Source organism: Sabethes cyaneus, chromosome 3, assembly GCF_943734655.1.
Source record: "Sabethes cyaneus chromosome 3, idSabCyanKW18_F2, whole genome shotgun sequence".
Taxonomy (NCBI): Eukaryota; Metazoa; Arthropoda; class Insecta; order Diptera; family Culicidae; genus Sabethes; species Sabethes cyaneus.
The window spans coordinates 245,200,429-245,223,086 of NC_071355.1; the positions used below are offsets into that span (position 1 = coordinate 245,200,429).

At 40.0% G+C, this 22,658-nt stretch overlaps 1 protein-coding gene across 1 annotated transcript in view; it reads left to right on the forward strand.

Moving 5' to 3' along the window:
- Nucleotides 1-14,629, forward strand: part of LOC128743759 (klarsicht protein) — a 505,034-nt gene extending 490,405 nt beyond the window's left edge. Inside the window, exons 13-17 of the mRNA XM_053840420.1 lie at nucleotides 10,906-11,075; nucleotides 11,911-12,203; nucleotides 12,264-12,483; nucleotides 12,543-12,931; nucleotides 13,053-14,629. Of these exons, the coding sequence (XP_053696395.1) occupies nucleotides 10,906-11,075; nucleotides 11,911-12,203; nucleotides 12,264-12,483; nucleotides 12,543-12,931; nucleotides 13,053-13,461 (1,481 nt within the window). The 3' untranslated portion in view covers nucleotides 13,462-14,629. The remainder of the gene's footprint in view (nucleotides 1-10,905; nucleotides 11,076-11,910; nucleotides 12,204-12,263; nucleotides 12,484-12,542; nucleotides 12,932-13,052) is intronic.
- Nucleotides 14,630-22,658: the final 8,029 nt, after the last annotated feature.

A 22,658-nucleotide genomic window follows, 5' to 3' on the forward strand; every position in this document is an offset into this window, starting at 1 on the left:
GTCCCGTTTTTTCACTTTTTGTTCCTTTTTTTCTTCTTTTTTGCACCGTTTTCTTGATTTTTGCTTCCTTGTCTCTTCTTTTTCCTTCCGTTCTTTCTCTTTTTCCCTTGTTTTTCTTGTTCTGTTCCGTGTTGTTCCGCTTTTCTTCGTAACTTATTCCATTTTTTCTTATTTTCAGACTAGATTTTCACACATTTTTTATATTTTTTGCGTTTTCCGTCCTTTCTCTTTGCCATCTTCGTTTTCAGTCTTGTCTTCTTCAGGTTCTTAACCTTCATTGCTCCGTTTCTTTCTCTTTTGTTTCGTGTTTATTCTTTTTTTCGCTCCATTTACTTTCTCCGGTTTTCCTCCTTTATCTCCATTTCTGCTGTTTCTTTTTTCCTTTGGTCCATTTTTCCTGTTTTTCTTTTCTTGTTTTGCTTATTCTCCCTTCATATGCCGTTTGACCTCTTTTTCCCGTTTTCCTCGTTTTGTCTACTGCTTTTTTTCTCGCTATTCTTTTTTTTCCTTTTGGTTTCCACTGTTTTGGTTTCCTGATTTTTCCTTTGGTCCATTTTTCCTGTTTTTCTTTTCTTGTTTTGCTTATTCTCCCTTCATATGCCGTTTGACCTCTTTTTCCCGTTTTCCTCGTTTTGTCTACTGCTTTTTTTCTCGCTATTCTTTTTTTTCCTTTTGGTTTCCACTGTTTTCTCTTCCGTTTTCTCTGTCTAGTGTCATTTCTATCTTTTTCCTCTCCATTTTCCACCATTTCTGTCACGTTTTTACTTCTTTTTCAGGCCATTTTCCTTTTATTTGCTACGTTTTCCCTCCTTTTTTGCAGGGTTTTTTCATTTTCCTGCCCGCTGTTTGCTCTTCTCTTCCAGACCTGTTTTCGCCCATTTTTAGTTTTGGTTTTCCTCTTCTGTTGTCTCTTTTCAGCTTTATTTTTTGACTTTTTACTTTCATTTTCAGGCCCATTTTACCCTTTTCTGCCTCTTCGGCCCCGCTAGCCTACTTTTCCTCCTTTTCTGTTCTGTTTTTCGTTTTTTCTTCCATTTTTGTTTTTTCTCCTCATTTTTCTCCTTTTCTGTTCTCGTTTCTCAATTCTCCTTTTCTTTTGTTTTTTTCTATAAGGTTTTTCTTCTTTTATATCCAGTTTGTCTTCACTGTCTTCATCGTTTTTCTTTTTTTGCTATTCCGTTTTTTCTCTTTTATTGTTCAGTCTTCTCTTTTTTACCTCGTTTCGTTTTCCTTTTCCTTTTTTCTCTTTTTACGTCTGATTTTTTCCCTTTGCACAATGAGCAAAAATATGCTCGTAATCCCCATTATTTAGAAGTCCTTGTAAAAAAAGGCTAGGAATCAATCGGTGATAGTCGGGAGCAGGTCCATTTTGCCCTATTATCCCCGAAAATCATGATTGAAGCTAATTAAGCAGTATTTAAATAGCTTCCAAATGCTCCCAAAACATCAGAAAAATCAAATCTAAAATCTAATCCATTTCATTCTGCACGGAACGTAAGTATAGTCCATCTTGCCCAATTCACCCCTGATTGCATAGTAAAACCTGTTTAAACCGATTAAAACTAACGCAAAGGCCGGGGCATGAACTCGAAGATCACCAATCAATTTGAAAAACATCAAGAAAGTTGAATCTGTCGTCAATTTTGTATCGTGATGAATTCACAAACGGTCTGTTTTACCTGGTTCTCTCCTATTTAGAGCGACGTTCATTTGTGCTATCACGTAAAAAATGCGTAATTTTTCAACGTTAGGGAATTTAGGGATATACAAACTCTTGTTGTTAACTCTTGTGAATACGTCCAAACAAATTTTTTTATTTGGGAAAGTTGTAGAACGCACTAATAAGAGCAACTTTGTTGAATGTAGTAACTATATATCTCTTACTAGCTGCGAGTTACAATGATTTGTTTAAAAAGAACACTTAGAAATCAATTCATAATACATAAAATAGGACTTGAAGTGGCACATGAAATCGGACTTGAAATTCGATATGAGACTGTATTTAATTTTACGCAATTAGTTTTTTTTGTCGCAAAGAACCGGGCTATTAAATTGGGCTCCACACTTCCTGCAATTACACATTGCGGAGCTATTTTTTACGCTGAATTTTATAGAGAAAATAGGGCACATGCCCCAGCGTGCCCCTGTCTAGGATTGGTTTATAATTTCAAGTCCAATTCCATATTATTTCTTGCCTAATTTAAAGTTTTGTCTCTGTACGCCAGTGGACACAAGTTTGATGGAGAAGACTCGTTAAACCTACCCTTTTGAATGCATTCGCATGAAAAATTTTGGTTTTTGCTGGTTCAAAATTTCGCTGAGTTTGATTATTCGAATGCAGCAAAAATATACACGAACCTAGGTGGATCCCCCGTGGTACCTGAATCTTATTGAAATAATTAATTTATCATTAATTTCGATCGTCTTAGTAGAATTTCTGAATCAATTTACTCTACTAGGTAGAAGAATAAACTCAAATTTTCTACTAACTTTCTCGTAGATTGAATTCGGTTGCCGGTCTTAAAACTTCTTCCTTTTTTCTCGATTCACATATTATTTTGCGTCGCAAAACCTACAAACTGTATCACCCTACAAAGTAGGTCAACGACATCACCACATCCCTAAACTAGGTCAGCGCCAAAATTTGGCTGCTCTCGCTCTCTGTTGGCAGTTGGCACTGCTACTGGCAGGTCAAGGACAATCATTCCCTTTGTGCGTCGTCGTCGTCGTCGTCTGCCCAACCTAGCCTACCCTAGCCCGGGGTTGTGTGTCTGGAAGAAATTGCGCATGTCACAACTTTCTGTTGTTAGCAACCGCAAGACGGAACTTTCCCCCAGGGGTGGTTGCGTTTGGTGCGTACGTCTCAGACGTAGACGGGGTTACTTTTGATGATGTCATAACCAGTAGAACAGTCATAATCTAATTTTCTCGTACGTCGGAAGTGCAATGTTCGCGCTATTTTTAACTGTCTGACTGCGTCTTAAAGCGGGGGAAGTTCAAGTGTCATCTGCAAATTGGTTTAACACTAATTGTTAGTTCGGAATCGGAATTATTTCAACACATCGAAGAAGGTGAAATCACGTAACACTTGCAGTGCAGTGCATCAGTACCTAATTGATGGAAAAGTATTGCGCACATTGTTCAATTCATTCATGCCCTTCCCAATCAGTGTTATGTCGAAAATAGTGCGCGCGTCTGCTGACGCTGTGAGAACGCATTGGCCTTGACTTTCGATCTCAAACTGGCGGTGTGGTGTGTAGTCAGGCTAGACTACTTATAGGCGAATTGTGCTATTGAAAAATCAAAGCAACGAGCGCGCATTTTACGTCGTGTCTGCTGCAGGCGTGCCGTTTCTATCGTAACCGACCGACAGCGACGACGATGACCTAATCGTCGTGTTTTCGTTTATTTTTATTTCGACCGGAGAGAAAGAGAAACAGCAACGTTTCGAAATATCTCTTTTCTTTTCAGTATATGTACTAAAATAGGCAATTAGTGGTTGGATGAATCAGAGTGTGGTTAGTAATTTCGTTCGCTTAGAATGAAATGAATGGATTTCGATAGAAGCTAAGGGTTTTAGTGCTTCCACCATTGGAAAAAATGATTTTTCTGGCAACCTGCAACCGGAAAGTCGTCATTTTGTGATTATTTGTGCTCATGCAGTCAAATATCAGCTGGCACCAGCAACGATGTCAAGTAAATATTAAAATTAGCTGCAGGTTATGTCACAAATCGTCTAAAAATGTATTTTCTAACAACTATCGGAAAATTATTGGTTCACTGTACTGTGGTTTACTGATTGCTCGATTCGAGCAATCGAGAATGGAATTAATTTTATTTGTCGAAAATTTCATGAAAGAGCTAGTGTTTCAAAATTCTTCTGCTGTATTCGTGGTTCAGCAAAATTTCCATCGTCTCGAACAGAAAAAATCAATTTGAGGATTTCTCGCTTTCGTTAACCGAGAACCTTCAAGTTTACCTTTTTCCGTGTTTCTTTTGGACCAGGTTATAAACCAGACTTTGGACCACAATTTTATCAGTTTTTTTGGGTCCCAATTTTTTTATCAGTTTTAAACCACCAACTATCATCCACTATTATCAATTTTTGTTTCAGATTTTGGAACAGATTTAGGTTACATTTTGGTCCAAATGTTGAACCGCATTTTCGATCAGAGTTTTGGATTTGATTTTGACCCCACAGTCTAGACCTGGTCTGGACCACATTCTGGATATGCATCAGTTTCTGGACCAGACTTTGGACCACATTTTTTCAGATTTGGACCCCATTTTGAATAAGATTTTAGACCACATTTTTGATCAAATTTTGGACTAGATTGTGGACAATATTTTGGAGGACCTGAGCTAGATCTAGCAGCTGCTTCAGATTTTAGACTACATTTTCATCAGATTTAGGTTAATATTTTTAACCATATATTTGATCAAATTATGGAACAGATTCGGGAACAGGTTGTGGACCTTACCAGGATTCTGGAACACATTTTTTTTTATCAAAGTTTGGACCAGATTTTGAATCTAATTTGGGTCCAGATTCTGGAACTGGACCAGAATGTAAATCAGATTTTTGGACACATTTTTGGTCAAATTTCGAACCACCAGCCAGATCTTAGATCCGGATTTGACCTAGATTCTGGATCAGGTACGTATTTTGGGCTTGGATTAGATTGCGAATCACATTTTTTGTTAAATTTTTTTCCAGATTTTGTATTAAATTTAGGAAAAGATTTAAACTAGATTCTGGACTATACTTTTGATTAGATTTCGACCATATTTTTGACCTGAACCAGATGTTGAACCTCAAACAGATTCTGGACTAGGTTTTGAATAATATTTTAAACCACATTTTTGATCAGGTTTAGGATTAGATGTTCAGATATCAGGCCTGGACTAAATTCTGGATCACATTCTTTATCAGATGTTGGTAAACTACATTTTTTATCAGATCTTGGGTCTGGAGTAAATTTTGGGTCACATTTTCAATCAGATTTCAAACCAGCAACCAGATTTTGCATCAGATTTTAAACTAGATTCTAGATCGAAATCTGTTTGATGGTGGAAAAACACGAATGTTTCTCGAGCACCTTGCTGTTTCATATAAGTTGGCTTCAAAAAAAAAGTACGAGTGTTAGCGTATAACTTGGCATTTGTTATTGTGATATGAATATCTGGGCGTCAATAAAAGAATTTTCGAAGACTGCGCAGTATCAGTGCAGTGAATAGGGCCAGGACGAACCCCTAAAGGCGATGTGTTCAATATGTTTCATGTGATGATTTACCTCCCCAAAGTCAGGAATTTCCTTTCCTGGCTTTTCACTGCAAATAATCGAATCTCACAGATAATTGAGTCAATGTTTCTCAAAATTTGTTTTACAAATCTACACTACTGTCAAAACTTTGATTATCTGCAGGATTCAATAATCCGTAATGAGCAGAGTAGGGTGGGACATAAGTGCGAAGTTTGAATTCATGAAATTAGCACCGCAGTAGCTAACAAAACCATAATATCTTCAATCTGCGATATGTTTTGATAAGGAATATTCTCAATTTGCACCTTTCCTATTTTCCGTTGGCGTACTGTAGCCTTCGTCAGGTCGAAACTTTACCAAACGTTTTTTTTTTGTTTCACCAGCGAATAAACACTGCTTTCCTTCGGCCAGCATCTGTAGAGGACACAGTTTTCGGCAGATCTTCCATTTCTAGTATCTGTAATACAGTGCCTAAAACTGTATATAATTACCTATGCATTTTTGCCTCGTCCATGAATCTCACTTTTGCCCCGTTCATGAATCGCACTTTTGTCCCATCCATGAATCGCACTTTTGCCCCACTAGGCTCTTGACGGAGTTTGCTCAAATTATGGAAAAGCGAAATATATTCTGTAAATTCTTTTCACCGCATTTTCAAGAGAGATATGTGTGTGATGTAAAACGTTGCTACAATTTTTCAACAAAAAATATCCTCCTATTGATATCGAATTTGCCGTATAACGAAATATTACATCAAAATCGCTCTAAAATAACATTTGCACGTAACTCAGCAACTATGCTTCGTAAATATAGATTCAAGCTGTTAAAGTTGTCACCAATCCATGCCAATGTAGTTATTTACTCGGAATCTCTAAGTCGTAAGAAAGTAAATCTGGGATTTGAATTAGGTGAATCAATAGATTCGATTCGATTATGCGGAGCGAAAATGTCTCCAAGTGATTGAATTCGTCTGTAAAGCTAAAAACTATGACATTTAAGGTTTAAAGTTAATTTTCTTTTTATTTTTAAAATTAAATTGTTCAAATGTTCACTTCTCTGCAGTGAAAATTTTCACCCAACCCGAGCTTTCCGTTTTCCCAATGCTGTTGGGTGCTAAGGTCTCATTCTTCAATTTTTTAAGTGCTTGCTACACTTGGACGTAAGGCAGCGGGCTATGGTAGCGCAGGAATCTACGTACTACATTGCAGGCTCCAAGTATCACCGCTTTCTGTAGCTTTCAGCTTTCCTAAAGAGCGCAATAGAGTAAAGCGAACAAATCTAGTATTTAGCAGAGATTACTACTGAAACTATACGTACTTCTGCAAGGTGCAAACTTTCTTTTAACTGCTCGTTTAATTTGTATTATTGCTTTTATCATTTATTTATAATTCGTTTTGACTCGAGGTCCACTCACGTTTCGGTAGTAAATCAGAGCTTAAAAGTCATGGTAAAAGTGCAATAGATTTCATGTTGTGTTTATGAGATGAACTATTTGCAAGGCGTTTTCCAAGGCACTTGATTTACGTGACGTTCATTACGACTTCTCGAGAGTTATATTTTTGTGTTACCCTAGGGCGACCTCCAAGAACAATCTGAAGTAAAAAACAGGAAGGAAGGAAGTAGCAAGTATTTGAACCTCAGTAGTACCCTTTTTAGATAGCTTCGGAGAAATTCTACGACCTTTAAGGAAATGAAACACTCCAAAACAGTTACAAGGAAATATTAATTACTAGTTGCCCGCATTGAATTTTATTTAACTGATTAAAACATTATCTCCACTATGCTGATTCTACAGGTGGGCAAAATGGCTCTTTTGTGTCCATTGTCTGCTGCGAACCGATTCATATGGTCTGTGTTAAGTCAGACAGAACCGAGTGATAAAATTCTGACTTCGAAATCATCTTCTAACTCAGGCTGTTTGCAACATTCAGCTAGTCTGATTAGAGTAAAATGTAGCTTAGAAAATTCTTGATCATTTGCTGTCATTAAAACTCATTTTGTAAAATTTTGCGACTTGGTTCAGTCTGATTTAACACTGACCATATGATATCGCGACAAGCAATCGAGTTGAGCAGGCGAGTCGAACAGTCGAGTCAAACAGTTGGGTCGAGCAGTCTACCCGAGCAGTTTAGTCGAGCAGTCCAGTCGAGCAGTTGAATCGAATAGCGTAGTCGAGCAGTCAAGTCGAAAACTCGAATCGAACAGTTTAGTCAACCTGTTTAGTCGTGCAGTCGGGTCAAGCGGTTTAGTCGAGCAGTTAAGTCGAACAGTTGAGTCGAGCAGTTGAATCGAGCAGTCTAGTCGAACAGTTTAATCGAGCAGTTAAGTAGTCCAGTCAAGCAGTTGAGTCAAGTAGTCCAGTCGAACAGTTTAATCGATCAGTTGAGTCGAGTAGTCCAGTCGAGCAGTTGAGTAAAGTAGATGAGTCGAGTCTAGTCTAGTCGAGCAGTTGGGTCGAGTTTAGTATAGTCGACCAGTTGAATCAAGCGGTTCAGTCGATCAGTTAAGTCGAACAGTTGAGTCGAACAGTCTAGTTGAGCAGTTGAATCAAGCTGTTCAGTCCAGTTCAGCAGTTATTCTTGCAGTTAAGTCGAGCAGTCCAGTCAAACAGTTTAATCGAGCAGGTCAGTCGAGTAGTCCAGTCGAACAGTATAATCGAGCACTTCAGTCGAGTAGTTCAGTCGAACAGTTGAGTCGAGTAATCCAGTCAAGCTGTTGAGTCGAGCAGTTGAGTCGAGCAGTCGAGTCGAGTCGAGCAGTTGAGTCGAGTCGAACAATTGAGTTGAGTAGTCGAGTCGAGCAGTGGAATCAAACAGTTGAATCGAACAGTTAAGTCAAGCAGATGAATCAAACTGTGCAGTCAAGCAGTCCATTCGAGCAGTTCAATCGTGCAGTTAAGTCGTGCAGTCCAGTCGAACAGTTTAATCGAGCAGTTCAGTCGAGTATTCCAGTCGAGCAGTTGAGTCGAGTAGTCCAGTCGAACAATTTAATCGAGCAATTGAGTCGAGTACTAAGTCAAGCAAATGTGTCAAGCAGTCGAATCGAGTAGTCCACTCGAGCAGTTAAATCGAGCTGTTCAGTTGAGCAGTCAAGTCGGTCGAGTCAACCAGTTGAGCAATCGAGCAGTCTAGCAGTCGACCAGTGAGGTGACGGAGAATACAACCCATTGCTAGTTACCGATAAGCCTCTTATGACGTTACGTCAGAGTCCTGGTTTTCGGTACAGACAAGCCTCTTATATAAATAGAATATTCCGTTATGTATCCAATATACATTATTTGACGGGTTTTCGGCGCATGGATATGGTGGGTATTTTCTTCAAAACTGAAATATTTTGAAGGGAAGATATCTAAGACGGAATGTTATTAGATATTTAAGATTTTGGGAAAGTTCTCGAAAAGATTTATACTTAAATCTTTCTACTTTTGTATTTTTACATGATCCGAATTTTCCGGTCATCCGACGCCTGATAGGCATTTCTGCTCTCCCCTTCTGTTGGGTACTCTTTCCACTGCGTCCAGTATTTTGAACTATTGTCGTCTGCCCCGTTTATTTCTTTTACTGTACGTTTCAAGCTTACCTATCTCTTATTGAGGAAATGAGCTGGTGAGTGAGGGAGAGAGCTGGTAGCTGGAGCGAGACAGGTGCCAATCAGGGATGACTTGGTTTATGAACCTTGTTACCCTGATCGGTGACGCAAACCAGATCTCCCTAAGCTCTAGTAGGCCCTTTTTGAGATACTGCAGTCTGCGTCCTATTATTGGAGTGCTCCACAATTGCAGAGCAAGTGTTCCTGTTACAAGACCGTGCTGACATCTCTCTTATTGAGGCTCAGCAATTTTTGAGTAACCTTAATAGTCGGCGTTATATTTTTTTATTGTTTGAGCGATTGTACGGCCATCTAATTGGTCAAGACTGTTCGTTGCTCCCATTGTTCCAGCTCATCTTTCAGCACACAGTGAATGGAGAGTTGAGGCCACATCCTCGTCTGTTGACTCACTACGAGTCGGCTTGTTGAGGATAGATGAGGAACAGGACTGAACTTCTACTAGCGCATGCATTCAGTAGGTCCTATTCCTCCCCTATTCTCATCTCCGCCTCCTTCGTTTTTTGGTTTTTCGGCAGAGAGAAGCTGCTCGGTAAGAAATGGTCCAGTGCATCAGTGACCGGCTTAATGCAACAAAAGCAAATTACTGTGGAGGCTGCCCTGGTACTCCAGAGGCTCCGTTGCGGCTGAGTATTTATAAAAACCCCTCCACCGTCCATCCCTGGGCACGGGTCACACCTTGGATTAGAGGTTTATCCTCATTACGTAATAGCCGTTGATAACAGCTATTAAAACCATCCTCCTTTTAGGGGCTTTGGACCCTCGGTTCTGGTTCTCAGCAGCTTTAGGCTCGTTCGAACTTGCCACTACAGAGATCCGTCATTTGCAGGTGAAATTATGATAGGAATTTGATACTTTAGAAATTGCTACTGGTTATAATGCTTGCTAAGAGTAGTCAAATACTTGTTGTGGTTAAATAAATAACCTTGCTTCAACCTTAGAACCAAAAAACTAACGTTTTAGATGCTTCAATTTGATAAAAAACAGAAAATATTGCTAAGTACAGGAACATACCGTTTTTGTAGTCATCCGAATTTGACAAAACAATTTATTGCCAAAATTTCTTTTCATTTTCGGCAACACATACTATACAGTAGTTGAAAAAAATTAAAATTCTAAATTGTAGGTATATTCCAAAAGATGCTCAGTTAATATTCAGGTTCAGGGCAAATCTACAATTTTGACAACAAATATTTCGTTGGTTATCAAAATCGGGGAAACACTGTATTATTAAAACAGTAGTCTCCATTAGCAAACATAATTCAACCTTCCAGCTTTTAAGACACTTATGCTAGTGTAGTTTTGTGATGTGTAATCTATACACTCTCACTAACAGTAGACCCAGACATAGGGCAGACCCGCATTGCAAAACATTGACTGGCACGGCGGGCGGCACGTGGCAATTGCCACCAGCACGCACTCACGTTGCCACGGTAACGCGTCGCTGTGCCGTGAAGGTTGCCGCCGAAACTGCGTCGATCACAATAGTACACAGACTCAACAGATGCGCCTGCTTCCATGTTCACTCGCTCTGAATACATTCATCCAAATCAAACCACAGCCGGAGGCGAGTGTTTTGATCACTGCTGCTACTACTACTACAAATTCTACTAGGTACTAGGTAGTGAGTGGCTGGTAATAGTATCTTCCCCCTTCGTTTTGTTCACTCGATCACGCTCGAACTTACTGGTTGGTGTGGTGTGTTTTGGTTCGGTTGTGTTTTGTAGGTTTTTAACAGTCGGAACGTGTCCGTTGTCGGTAGCTCGCGAATTTGTTGACACTACTAAAATGCGCGGTTAAGATCGAATCGAACGACAATTAGCTGATCAGTAAAATGCGCAAAATAGAAACGTACCAATCGAGTCATCGGTCGGTCAGCATCACCACCCGGAGGGTGGTGCACAAAAGCCACACCGGTGTTCAGACGGATAGACTAAACGGTACACAACACACGATCCCAATCGGATCCGATTCCGTTGATTGATTATTTGCACTGCCTTAACTCAACTTTCCTATCGTGGTTTCATTTTTCCAGATACCGTCCTGTGCTGGGAGAAACTGCTGAGCTGGAGCGAACGGCGACAGATAACGACCCAGTTCCAGACGGAAATTCAAACCCTGAAGGATGTGCTGGACGAGCTGGGCTGCAAGGCGTTCGATTTCTCCTCCGAGGCACACATTCAGCTTGCCATCGACCAGCTGAAGGTAAGTGTGTGGTTTGGTGTTAATCACTAAGTTATTTGTTTGCAAAAAAAAACGAATCAACCGGCAAAAAAAAACGTACAGGAAAGGTCACAGAGGATCAACGCGCGTTTCGCCGGCGGCGGCGACGCCGCCCGAGCTCGCGATTCGATCGAGGCAATGCACTTGAAAGAAGAATGGCGGTGGGGTGGTTGATCTAATTTTGAAAATTTTAAAATTCACGAAAAAAAACGATGGGGAATCGCAAAACAAACTGCGTGCGAAACAGTGAAATTGTTTTCAAGTGACTGGCAACTAAAACAAATTATTGAAAACTTAAATGTTGTTACGGCATTTTTACGATAATTGAACCGGTGGGTGAATAGCAAAAACAGAATCGGAGCAATTAGTTAATGACTCTCGATCACATTCCACTAAGGTAGGAAGTTAGTATGCGGTGAACGACGCAATCGGCTGGAGGCAATCGTGCCACCACCAGCAAGTTTCGTCGCTAAATGATGCAATGCACGTATTTTTAGGCAACCGGAGATAACGTTTAGACTTTCCGTTAAAGTTTTGCCGGTCTCGGTTCGGAAGCGAAAACATGCTATGATGCTAGGGCGAAAAAGGGGGTGGGTGTTCGACCGTATAGTTTTATGATCACCAGTCTGTGAAGGTGAAGATTGTGCAAAACAAGCTGATAAGCTATGGTTGTTGTGATTTGGTCACACGCCAAGATTGACATTAATATTCGTGACGTGTTTCATGCGACGCATGACAAATTTTAATTTACTTTTGCGCTAGTTTTTATCGAACAACGCATACTAATCGGTTTGTTTTTTCTTCCATCTCAAACTAGAATGAACGCAAGGTGCTGCAGAATCAGCGCCCGAAAATGCTGACGTTGAATGCCACCGTCCACAACTGGGTTTCGGCTCAGGAAATGCAACGAAAAGAGCTGCTGGACGTTTCCACCGTCGATGCTCAGATGGAGCAACTGAATCGGGACAAAAACTTCGGCAAATGTACCGATCAAAAGTGCGGAGCCTGTTACGATTGTCTGAACGAACTGCGGGAGGATTGCACCATCAACCGGGAGCTGAAGGACGGAATCACCCAACTGTACGGTACCTGGGATGAGGCCGAATTGCGGTAGGTTCCATTCCATGTTTGATATGTTCTTAACTCAAAACCATCTTTCTTTCTTATCAGAATAAGAAACCGCATCGAGAACCTAACCAGTTCGATGATGACCTGGAAGCAGCTGGAGGATGGTTTGAGTGATTTCAAAGACATCCTCGACCGAGATCGTGGGAAACTTCAGGGGATTGAGGGGGCCCTGCAAAGCGGGGCCGGAAGAACCGACGAAATGGTCAATAGTGTCAAGGAAGTTGTCAAAGCTCTGTCCGAGAAGGCTGAGCCGCTTTTTCAGGTGAGTTTTTCAGCGAAAATACTTTAAAGTTCGGATCGAAAACTTTGCTTTTTCCGTAGGAGCATAATAGCCCCATTCCGGTCAATCTTAAGCTCTCGTCGAGTGGGTCTCTTTCTGATAGTGGCATTTCCGATGGTGGTGGCATGTCTGACGGCAGCCTTTCTGAGCGCGAGAAACGCTTGAGTGCACTGAAGCGGCTAGTCAAGCAGCTCGAGGTGGCCCTGGCACCGGGCAGCGAAGCCATGCAGTGCATCACCAAACGCCTGGAGATGGCGGAGCACGATCTGCGATCGCTGCAGAATACCTGCCGGAAGATTATCATGAACGAAAATGACGGCACGACGGGGGTTATCCGAAATGGGGACCTCGCCGTCGGGTCGTACGAGGAAACTATTGGCAATAACAACGACGCTAGCGTTAAGAATAGGAACAAAAATAAAAATGGAAGGTAAGTTGGAAGGGACTTTTGAAAATAATTTAGATGTACCACAAGGTAGTGTGTTAGGACCATTTGTTTTTTTACTTAAACTCGAAGATATGCTAAACAAAGTATTTATTTTTGCTTCCAGCAAAAAGAACCGCCCGTCCAGTCCGGCTAAGTCACGCTCACCACCCTCGCTGGTCGAAACCGACTCGGAAGAAACCCACCACCATCAGCAGCTGTATGAGGAAGTACAAAAGGATGGCCTGCTGGTCGCCGGCCAGCACAATCAGCACCAGCACCAGCAGGAGCACTTCCAACGGGCAGCGGCGGCTGCCACGGCCGAACTCGGTCTGATTCAGACCACCAAAATGAAACTGTCCCAGAATCGGTGGGTCTGGCGAATCACCAAGATTGCCGTGCCGGTGCAGTTGGCCCTGGTGCTGGTGATGTGTGCCGCTTGCTTCTTCGAACCGCACTGTTGCGATGCCCTGAACACCTATTCGATGAGCTTTACGCCCCAGTTGCGCTACATTAAGGGTCCACCGCCGGTTTGAACTTAAAAAAAAGCGGACACTGAAACGTTAAACACAAAAAACAAACAAACACACAGACACACACAAGCAGGTTTTCCTTCGCGCAAAGTGAAGGGAACGTGAACTTTTTGTTTTCTTATTTTTATGCGGATAATTTTTTTATATCCTGGAGATATAGCAACTTGTGCATTAGCTAGTGTTTAAGGAGATATCGTTTTTATATCAGATCATATTTATGAACAAACAAAACAACCAGATTTATTTTCTTTATCGGCATAGGTGTCGTAGAAGCACACACACCCAAACAGACACGAAGATCGAACGAGAGTTGGAGTGCTCCCTACAACTGTGCAGCAGGTAAATACAACCCTATTTGTATTCATACTATTTATTAGTTGGTAAGATAAAACCTTTGAGGGGAACATAAAAAATTTAAAAAAAAAGAGAGTAGAGAGCCAAGCCATCCGGTCGTTGTCGTGTTGGCAAAATTTAATTTCACTATCGGTAGAGATATCTATTTTGTAAAGCTACAAAAATAAATGAATGCTGCGAGTGAAGGAACCGACACAAAACGAACGTGCCTTCAGCGTATGAAGCAAAACAGAAAAAAAACTTACCATAGCGTTAAACTCTAGTAGCCTAGTAAGTGGGATGGTCAACTAGATCACACTTCGCTTTCAAATAGCGGAATACACGTTCCTGTCAAATAACAAAAAAAAACTAGAGAAAAGAGCTACACTAACTACTTTTTTCCTACCAACTTATTTTTCAAACAACCTATAAAATTAATCTAAATCTGTGCTATGGTTTTTTTTGTGTAAGAAATGTAGTACCATTTTTGTTTAAATTTTTCAACTTTCGGCAGTCATTTTTGCCACCAACCACTGGTTATCTGTACATTTTTGGGAATTCATCGAGACCATACCTAATACCTTCTGTAGGGTTAAAACACAAAACTATTCTCTAACATTCTTCGAAACACACGTTCGTTCAAAAAACTGTTCATTAAATGGGACATGATATCGAAGGTAACGCATTTTTCGCGTGTTTGTCCCGTGTTTGAAAGCTACTAGCCCCCCTGTATTCTTTTGATTGAACGAAGAAGATTAAAAAAACCTTAGCGGAAGAAAGAGACGTAGCAAGTGGAGAGGTAAACTACATGAAAATAAATGTTTATATTTTTAATCAAAAATAAAATAATTTCCGAAAATGTTCTGATTTGTTGTCCGAAAGTAATGCTTTTTTTCCAGAGCTTCGCCGTTTGCAGCGACCTCAGCTTTGAAGATAATTTTTTAATAGAAAAAAAATTAAGTGCATAGCCAATAGTTATGAAGGGCGTTATTATTCGAAATTTTGTGATGACAAACCATTTTCAGGGTTTAAAAAAAGTCAATAGCAAACAGAGTTGATTGAAGACTGTGAAGAATGGCACGAATTAAGATCTACCACGCAGATACAAAACTCAGTCATAGAGTGAACCTCCGTGAAATTCCACGTCGTGAAATTTTCCTTAGTAAAACGCTGCTTTCAAATCAGTGTAGATTGCACCAACTTGAGCCTTTTGCCCCATGTGCAATGCAGACGTAAAATTTACAAGATTCGTGTTAGCAGATCGCACATTTTTCGTTTGAGACAAGATAAAAGTGCTTACTATAATTTCGAATAGCTTCGAGTCGGCAGAGAGACTATGTCACGATAGTTCACCAAATTCGGGCGATCTTTAAACAAATTTAACACTTTAAAATATTGGAAACCTGAAAGATTCTTTCCAAATTGCAGGAAATTTACCTTGCTCGAATGATATATTCTAAAACGTGAGCACATTTATTGATAAGGACAGATGGAATCCCATTCGGTACCGCAGAAAACGAACGTTTTATTTTTTTTTGGCAGCAGCCAAGATTATATGCGAATTCACATCAAATGTGCTTAGGTCTACTAAATTGACAGGAACAGACTGCGAAGCTATTTCAGACTCCAATTCAGAAGCTGTATTGTCGGCGAAAACGAAGGCGAAATCACGAAACGAAAAAATCACGCAAACAATTCGCACGAAACCGAGTTCGATTTAGTTAAACATTTCCAGGAATTGACGCACACTTCTGTTTCGAGTTGACGAAGTTCCAAGAATTCTTAGCTTTCACACGAAGATTCGCTTGAACCCGAATAACATACATATTTGTTTATTTGTTTGTTATGATTCATCTGACAAAATGACTTAATGAAACAATTAAAACGAACTAGTTCTAACTAATCTATTTATAAACAAATTAGTTGGTTCATTAAATTCAAAAACATGATCACCACTGTTGAAAATTCTGCCACAAAATGCTGTTGGTTCAAAAGGGGCCGAAGTTCGTCCGGTGAAACTGATTTACAATGATTCCCAGCACACGTTGTGCTTGTGATGTATGGAAGGTTGTCATAGGCAGCAGTTTCGAGGAATCTATTTCACGTTCTGAGCACTTTTGCCACAAGAAGGACCTGACGAGCGAATCTTCTCTCCACACATTCAATCCGCAAGTTTCGATCGAGCTAGGGCGGAGTCTAAGGCAAGCCAACATTTTTAAGTACAGGAGGTACAAATTAGCAGTGCAAGGTTTTCAGAGGCAATGAGAATCCTTGAACTTTCCGTCCTATTATGGCAATGATTCCAAGTTGTCTACTAGCTTTTGACACGATCGCCGTACGGTTCCTGTCAGGTGTCAGCTTTTGGACCAAAATGGTCCCAACTTCACATTTAGCTGTGCTTATGACGAAAGAATTCAGATTACATCATAAATTTATCCAATACAAACTGCGACCGACAACAATCCTCTATTTTTGATGATTTTAAAATCATCGGCGTAAACTAGTCTGCAACCATTATCTACGGCTTGAGCTACGTCATTGAAGAATATAACGAAAAGGAGAGGGCCAAGAATGCTACCCTGGGATACACTTGACTTATGAGAAAAAATACAGATGATAAGTCCGATTCAAGCCTAACTAGTAAAATTCAATGATGATCAATACGGTCGAATGCCTGCTTTCAAATCTGTATAAATTACGTCCACTTGTGCTTTATGTTTAGTTTCCAAATTGCAGTGTCCAATCGTAGACACGGAATGGCCAGATGCAAATCCGTGCTGATCGAAATGTAGTTCTTATTGAAACTCAATATAACAACTATTTCAAACAATTTTGATGCGGCGGATACCACCTTTAAAGACTAGGAACATATGAGACAATCCCAGTAAGGGAATAATTTTGCGATCTAAAGTTGAGTAACACAAACTATGATGTTCGTCATAACAAAAAGACGATCATATCACAATTCGGTTCAAAGACAGTCGATTACCGATGAAAAATTCAGTGAGAGTGAAAATCCGATTACATTTCCATTGTCATTGATAAATATTAAAAATAGAAGAGGACTTATATTGCTTCCTTGGGGATCTCCCACGTTAGTCGAGCGCAAAGTACTGTGAACACCATTTATTTGTTAGAGACCTCTTTTTTAAGCCACTGCACTGATACAAAATGTCACAAAACAGCTTAACCATATCGTCAATATTATCTTGTTTAGTCAAAATCACCCAAATTACGATGGTTAAATAATCCGTAATAGCAGTAAAGTTTACTTTACGGTAGTTCAACGCTTGGTTTTGAATTATAACATATTGTCAAGCTTACTTACTTACTTATTTACTTTTTTGGCCTTACGTCTTTTGACAAGGCCTGCGAAACGTAACTCCTCCATCTAATTAGGTCCATGGCAGCTAGTCTTCAGTTCCACGTCCTGCCACCTCACTCGCTGTGCCCCACTGCGTCTTGCTCCCTACGGATTCGATGCGGAAACCATTTTTACAGGATAGTTGTTCGGCATTCCGTGTTCCCTGCCCAATATTTTCGTCCAGCTTTAGCCACTTTCTGCATACTGAGTTCGTCGTAGAAATCCGTGAGTTTCTAGTTGTCTCCATGACCGTTCTCTTGTCATTACAAGAAGGGCCATCGACTCGAATGCAGCAATTACCGAGGCATTACTCTCCTCAACTCGCCCAGTTAACTTCGAGGTACGATGCTGGTCTAACAAGCCACTCGTCGTATGTTCGAATCTCGGCTAGGCGGTGCTGCTAGGTAGAGTCAGTAGGATTTTACACACTTGCCCCACAACTGTCTAGTACTCTAACAGCCGGCCGCGAAGTCTGTCGATTAAGAAGGGTTAGGTCTTAGAAAGACGTTTAAGCCCAAGACTTTTTTCTATTCTGCTCATTTCTGCATATGGGTAATTCCATGCCAAGTGACCGAGAAAAAGTTCAAACATGTAATCGACCTTCACGGATTTGAACCAAATTTTTCCAGATTATTCGTTTCCGGCCAGGAAGTAAAAATCCAAAATTTGGTGCCGATCGGACATTTCCTCGATTAATGGGAGCACCTCCATTTTTAAGGATAATACCCTTTTTTGTCAAAACCTCTTATTTTCTTTTGCTTATATCTCCGGAAGTATTGGGATTAGAAAGACACTATTTTCACATTTTCAAAGAAAATCGCCCAAGGAATTCGAAAAAGACATTATTTTTGAGCACCAGTGCTGCCAAATGTTTTTAAACTCAATTTGAAAACTAAATTTGCATTTTTCTCTCAATGAAGATAATTTTATCTCAAAAATTTCAACTACATCGTGTTCCGCAGATTTTTTTACATAAGAATCACTCATCGTCTCGAGGTATTCTTTGCCGATCCCGAGATACAGCGTTTTAAAGCAAGCAATTCCCCATTTTTAATGCAAAAGAGCAAAATAACTTTTTATTGAAGCAGTAATTTTCTACGCAATGTAAAAATACTTTAGCATATCGGAAAAGCATTTATACAATATATAAAAGGGTTTTTCTTAACAGTGTTGCCAGCTTTTCAATTTCCTGCATGATTAGTTACATTAATTAAGGGTCTCCTAGCAACAATAAACACAATAAACAAGGAAAGTATGTGCTCATGTCTATTAGCGAAATGAAAAACAGTTTACAAGGCTATGATCAAACACCTAACGTATATTTTACGCCTTTTTGAAATAACATTTCCTCATCTAGTACTATAAATCAAACGAAAAACTGGCAACACTGTTAAAAAAAACTCTGCTATATATTGTATAAATGTTTTCCCGATATGGCAAAGTAGTTTTACATTACGAAGAGAATCACTGCTTAAAAAAGTTATTTTGCTCATAATTTTACATAAAAAATGGAGTATTGCTTGATTTAAAACGCTATATCTCGGGATCGGCAAAGAATACCTCGGGGCGATGAGTGATTCTTATGTAAAAAAATTTGCGAAACACGACGAAGTTGAAATTTTTGAGTTAAAATTGTCTTCATTGAGAGAAAAATGTAAATTTAGTTTTCAAATTGAGTTTAAAAATATTTGGCAGCACTGGTGCTTACAAATAATATTTTTTTTCAAATTCCTTGGGTAAATTCCTTTAAAAATGTGGAAAAAATGTCTTTCTAAACCCAACACTTCCGGAGATATAAGCAAAAGAAAATTAGAAGTTTTGACAAAAAAGGGTATTTTCCTTAAAAATTGAGGAATGTCCGATCGGCACCAAATTTTTGATTTTTGCTTTCTGACCAAAAACGATCAATCTGGCGAAATTTGGTTCAATTCCGTGAAGGTCGATTACACGGGGCTCGGACACTGCGCGTGGAATAACCCATATAAAATTCTCTCCAGCATCATGTTTCTGAGAAACATGATCTCAGACTGAGGACGTTGCAGGAAATCTTTGATGGCGAATAGCAGTGCGGTTTTCGACAGGGACGCTCCGCGACGGATCAAATGTTCACTTTACGATAAATCCCCGATAAATTCCGGGAATTCAACTTGCAGTCTCACCAAATGTTTGTAGATTTCAAGGCGACGTACGATTAAATTAAACGAAATGAGCTCTGGCAGATTATAACTGAACGTGGTTTTCCAACAAAACTGATTAGGCGATACGTGCTACCCTTAATGGATAAAAATCAAGCGTCAGGATAGCGGACTCGTTTGTGATGTTAAATGGTTTGAAGCAAGATGACGAACTATCGAATTTGTTGTTCAACATAGAGCTCTTGGCGTTTCTAAGTGTAAAATCCTGCGATCCATTCTTGGCGACATATTAGACGAAGGAGTGTAGCGCAGGTGCATGAATCATGAAACATACCAAGTATACAAAGATGCGAATATTATGAAGCGACTAAAATACGACAGGCTACAATGAGCTGGCCACGTAGCAAGAATGCCGGATGAGAGACCAGCGAAACCAATATTTAGTAGAGAACTCGACAGAGGTCGCCGACGACTTCGAGGCAAACCCTGTACCCTTTGGATGAGCGTTGTTTATTTATTGATCTGTTATTTATTGAGATTTGATTTGATTTGATTGATTGTTATTTATTGAGATTTATTGATCATCGTGCCTCGCATTTCGATCGCCGCTCGGTTTATAACACTTTCAAGCGCAATGTTGAATAGCAGGCAGACCAAGACCAAGACTCCTTGTCGAAGTCCCCTGTGGGATTCGAATGAGTTCGACTAGCCACCTGAAATTCTCATACAGCACCGAATCGCTCCCCTCCATTCTAGCCATGATAAGTCTAGTGAGTTTACCTGGAAAGCCGTTTTCGTCCATAATTTACCATAGGTCTTGTCGGTTCACACTATCATATGCGGCTTTGAAATCAATGAACAGGTCTTGCGGGGAACTCGACATTCGCGGCACTCCTGGAAGATCTGCCGGATGGTGAAGATTTGGTACGTTTTGGACCGACCCTCTATGAAGCCGACCTGATAACTTCCCACAAATCTATCGGCTATGGCCCGACAGTCGATGGAAGATGAGTCGGTAGCGTTTCTTTCTTCGTTTCTTTTCAGCGTACCTCTCTCAGCGCTACGATGTTGACGTTGCGTCTCTTCACTTTCTTAAGAAATATATGGGTGCTTCCGAGGAAATTTAGAGACCGAAAGTTCCATATTCCTAATTTCCAATCATTAGTCCGTTTTGCTTGGTCTTTGCCTATTGTCTCGATCCGAGTTATTACTTATGTCGTTCGTTGCTTTGGTTTTTTTAGTGATGCTAGTTTGCAAAACCCGCGATCAACCTCGTTTTATTGCTGGAGGACCAACGTAGGTCGAAAGAGGCAAATATCAAGCTGGTTTTCGTGATGGTCGTGATGGTTACTAGACAAGTTGCGGAGGAATAACTTACAGACACATAATCTGTTTGTGGGCTTTGAGGCGGCGTACGATTCAGTCAAACTAAATGAGCTGCGGCATACAGCTTCTGCGACGCTGAATGGGTTCAAATTATGCGTTAGAATAACGGGTGAGACCTCAGCCGCTTTCGTGACGTTCGTTGGATGGATTGAAACAAGCAAGAGAATGCACTCTGTAACCTGTTATTCAATATTGCCTCAGAAGGTGCAGTACGAAAAGTAAACGTGGAAAGAAACGGGACTATCATCAAAAATCTCATCTTCTTCTTGGTTTTGCGGATTAGAGAGCAGTGGAAAACGCCTGAAGGCCTTTTAAACGGGAAGTCGCGAAGTAAAATGACGAATTGCAACCGCGAATCGGGCTTTCTACGGTTTGCGTAGCTCGCTGAAGTCCTGTTTTGAATGAAGGCATACGTTTTATAACAGCAGTTACTCCAAATAACGACAAATAACGTTTTCGCATTAAACCCGAGCCCGAAAAGTCAGATCTCTTAATTTAATTTCATAATTTATCAATAAACTGCATCCCGCAAAAGTTACCTTGAACTTCACAAATGTCAGTTCTCACGCTGGCGCAAAAAAAAACAACATATTTGCGATAAAAATGATCCATTAAATGATAACTTTACAACCAAACACAATTCCTATTACCTTCAATTAACAGGAAACAGCAGTTAACAAGCCTAGAACATTAAAGGATAGATTCAGCCAGACGATATGGCTCGGTTCAGGCGTCGGTTGAGCATGCAATAATCGAGTTCAGAGATAAATTCGCAGCGTTGTTGCACAGATAGTAATACTCCAAAGGCTGTTAGTTTTTTTTTGCGATGAAATCCGATCGCAATGCATTTAGAAGTGCTTACTGTCATGTAATCCATTAATCAATTAAAATGAATCGATTAACGCTTAAGGTTCAGATCAGTCATCGCAAGTTTTGACAAGCTGCTAGATCTGAGCGTTATCCTCATCGACAACAATCGACATGATCAAATACGGAAGATGAAGATATGAAGATATCGTCAATCGGGAGGCTCTAGTCCATATCACGCAGGAAAAATGCAGCGCATTCAAATTAGCTAGGCAAAATTCATTTCGAGCAGGTGCACAAGTTTAACTGGTCGTTATAATAATCAATTAAATTGCCATTTTTTTAACGAATTGCTCAAGGCCAAGAATGGGTTTAAAAGCGTCCGCTAATTAAAGTCAGCAGGCAAGATCATGTTTCAGGATCCGCATGAAATTTTCCCAACTGATTCGGATATCGCTTACGCGAAAAAAACGCTATCGTAATATTTTAATCACTATAAAAGATTATCGGCCAGTGTTTGCATGCTACTAGGATTATTATATTTTACAACTTTTATAATTAATTAATAACCAACACGTCAGCCTCAAGTGAAATAACGGTTGTGCAAGGCCGTTAACATTGTACCATCGATCCTAGTCACGATAGAATTGCGTAACAATTCTAACAAGTTTCAACCAGTTTTACAGGGTTAACCGGGGGAAATAAACTCGTATGGAAAAAGCATCCACACGTATGCCGATGAGAGCAGATTGATTCCTAGATTCAATTAGATATCATGATTATAATCGGTGTAAGTTCTGATAGAACAATCACTACCATCTCACAATCAACTAAATCGAGCGTGATACGACAATCCAGACGCAAAGCCTACAACTTACAACTAATTTAATTGGACAACCATCACTCACTGTTTGTGTTTAGTCACTTTGCATGCAAGCAAATATGATCCAGATCACTGCTTTCAATATAAGTAATCGCGATTACAGAATACCGGTACGGATAGGATTTCCCATCAATAGGTTGGCGAAGCGGTGCATTTGATGTATGAAAATTATAGAGGAAAATGCCTACGTTTAAATTTAGAATTGGTATGCGTGCGTAGTTTCAACAATCCCACGATTCAACATTTTATGTTTATTTAATGCTATCAACTCTTCTATCAAGCCTTTGATTAG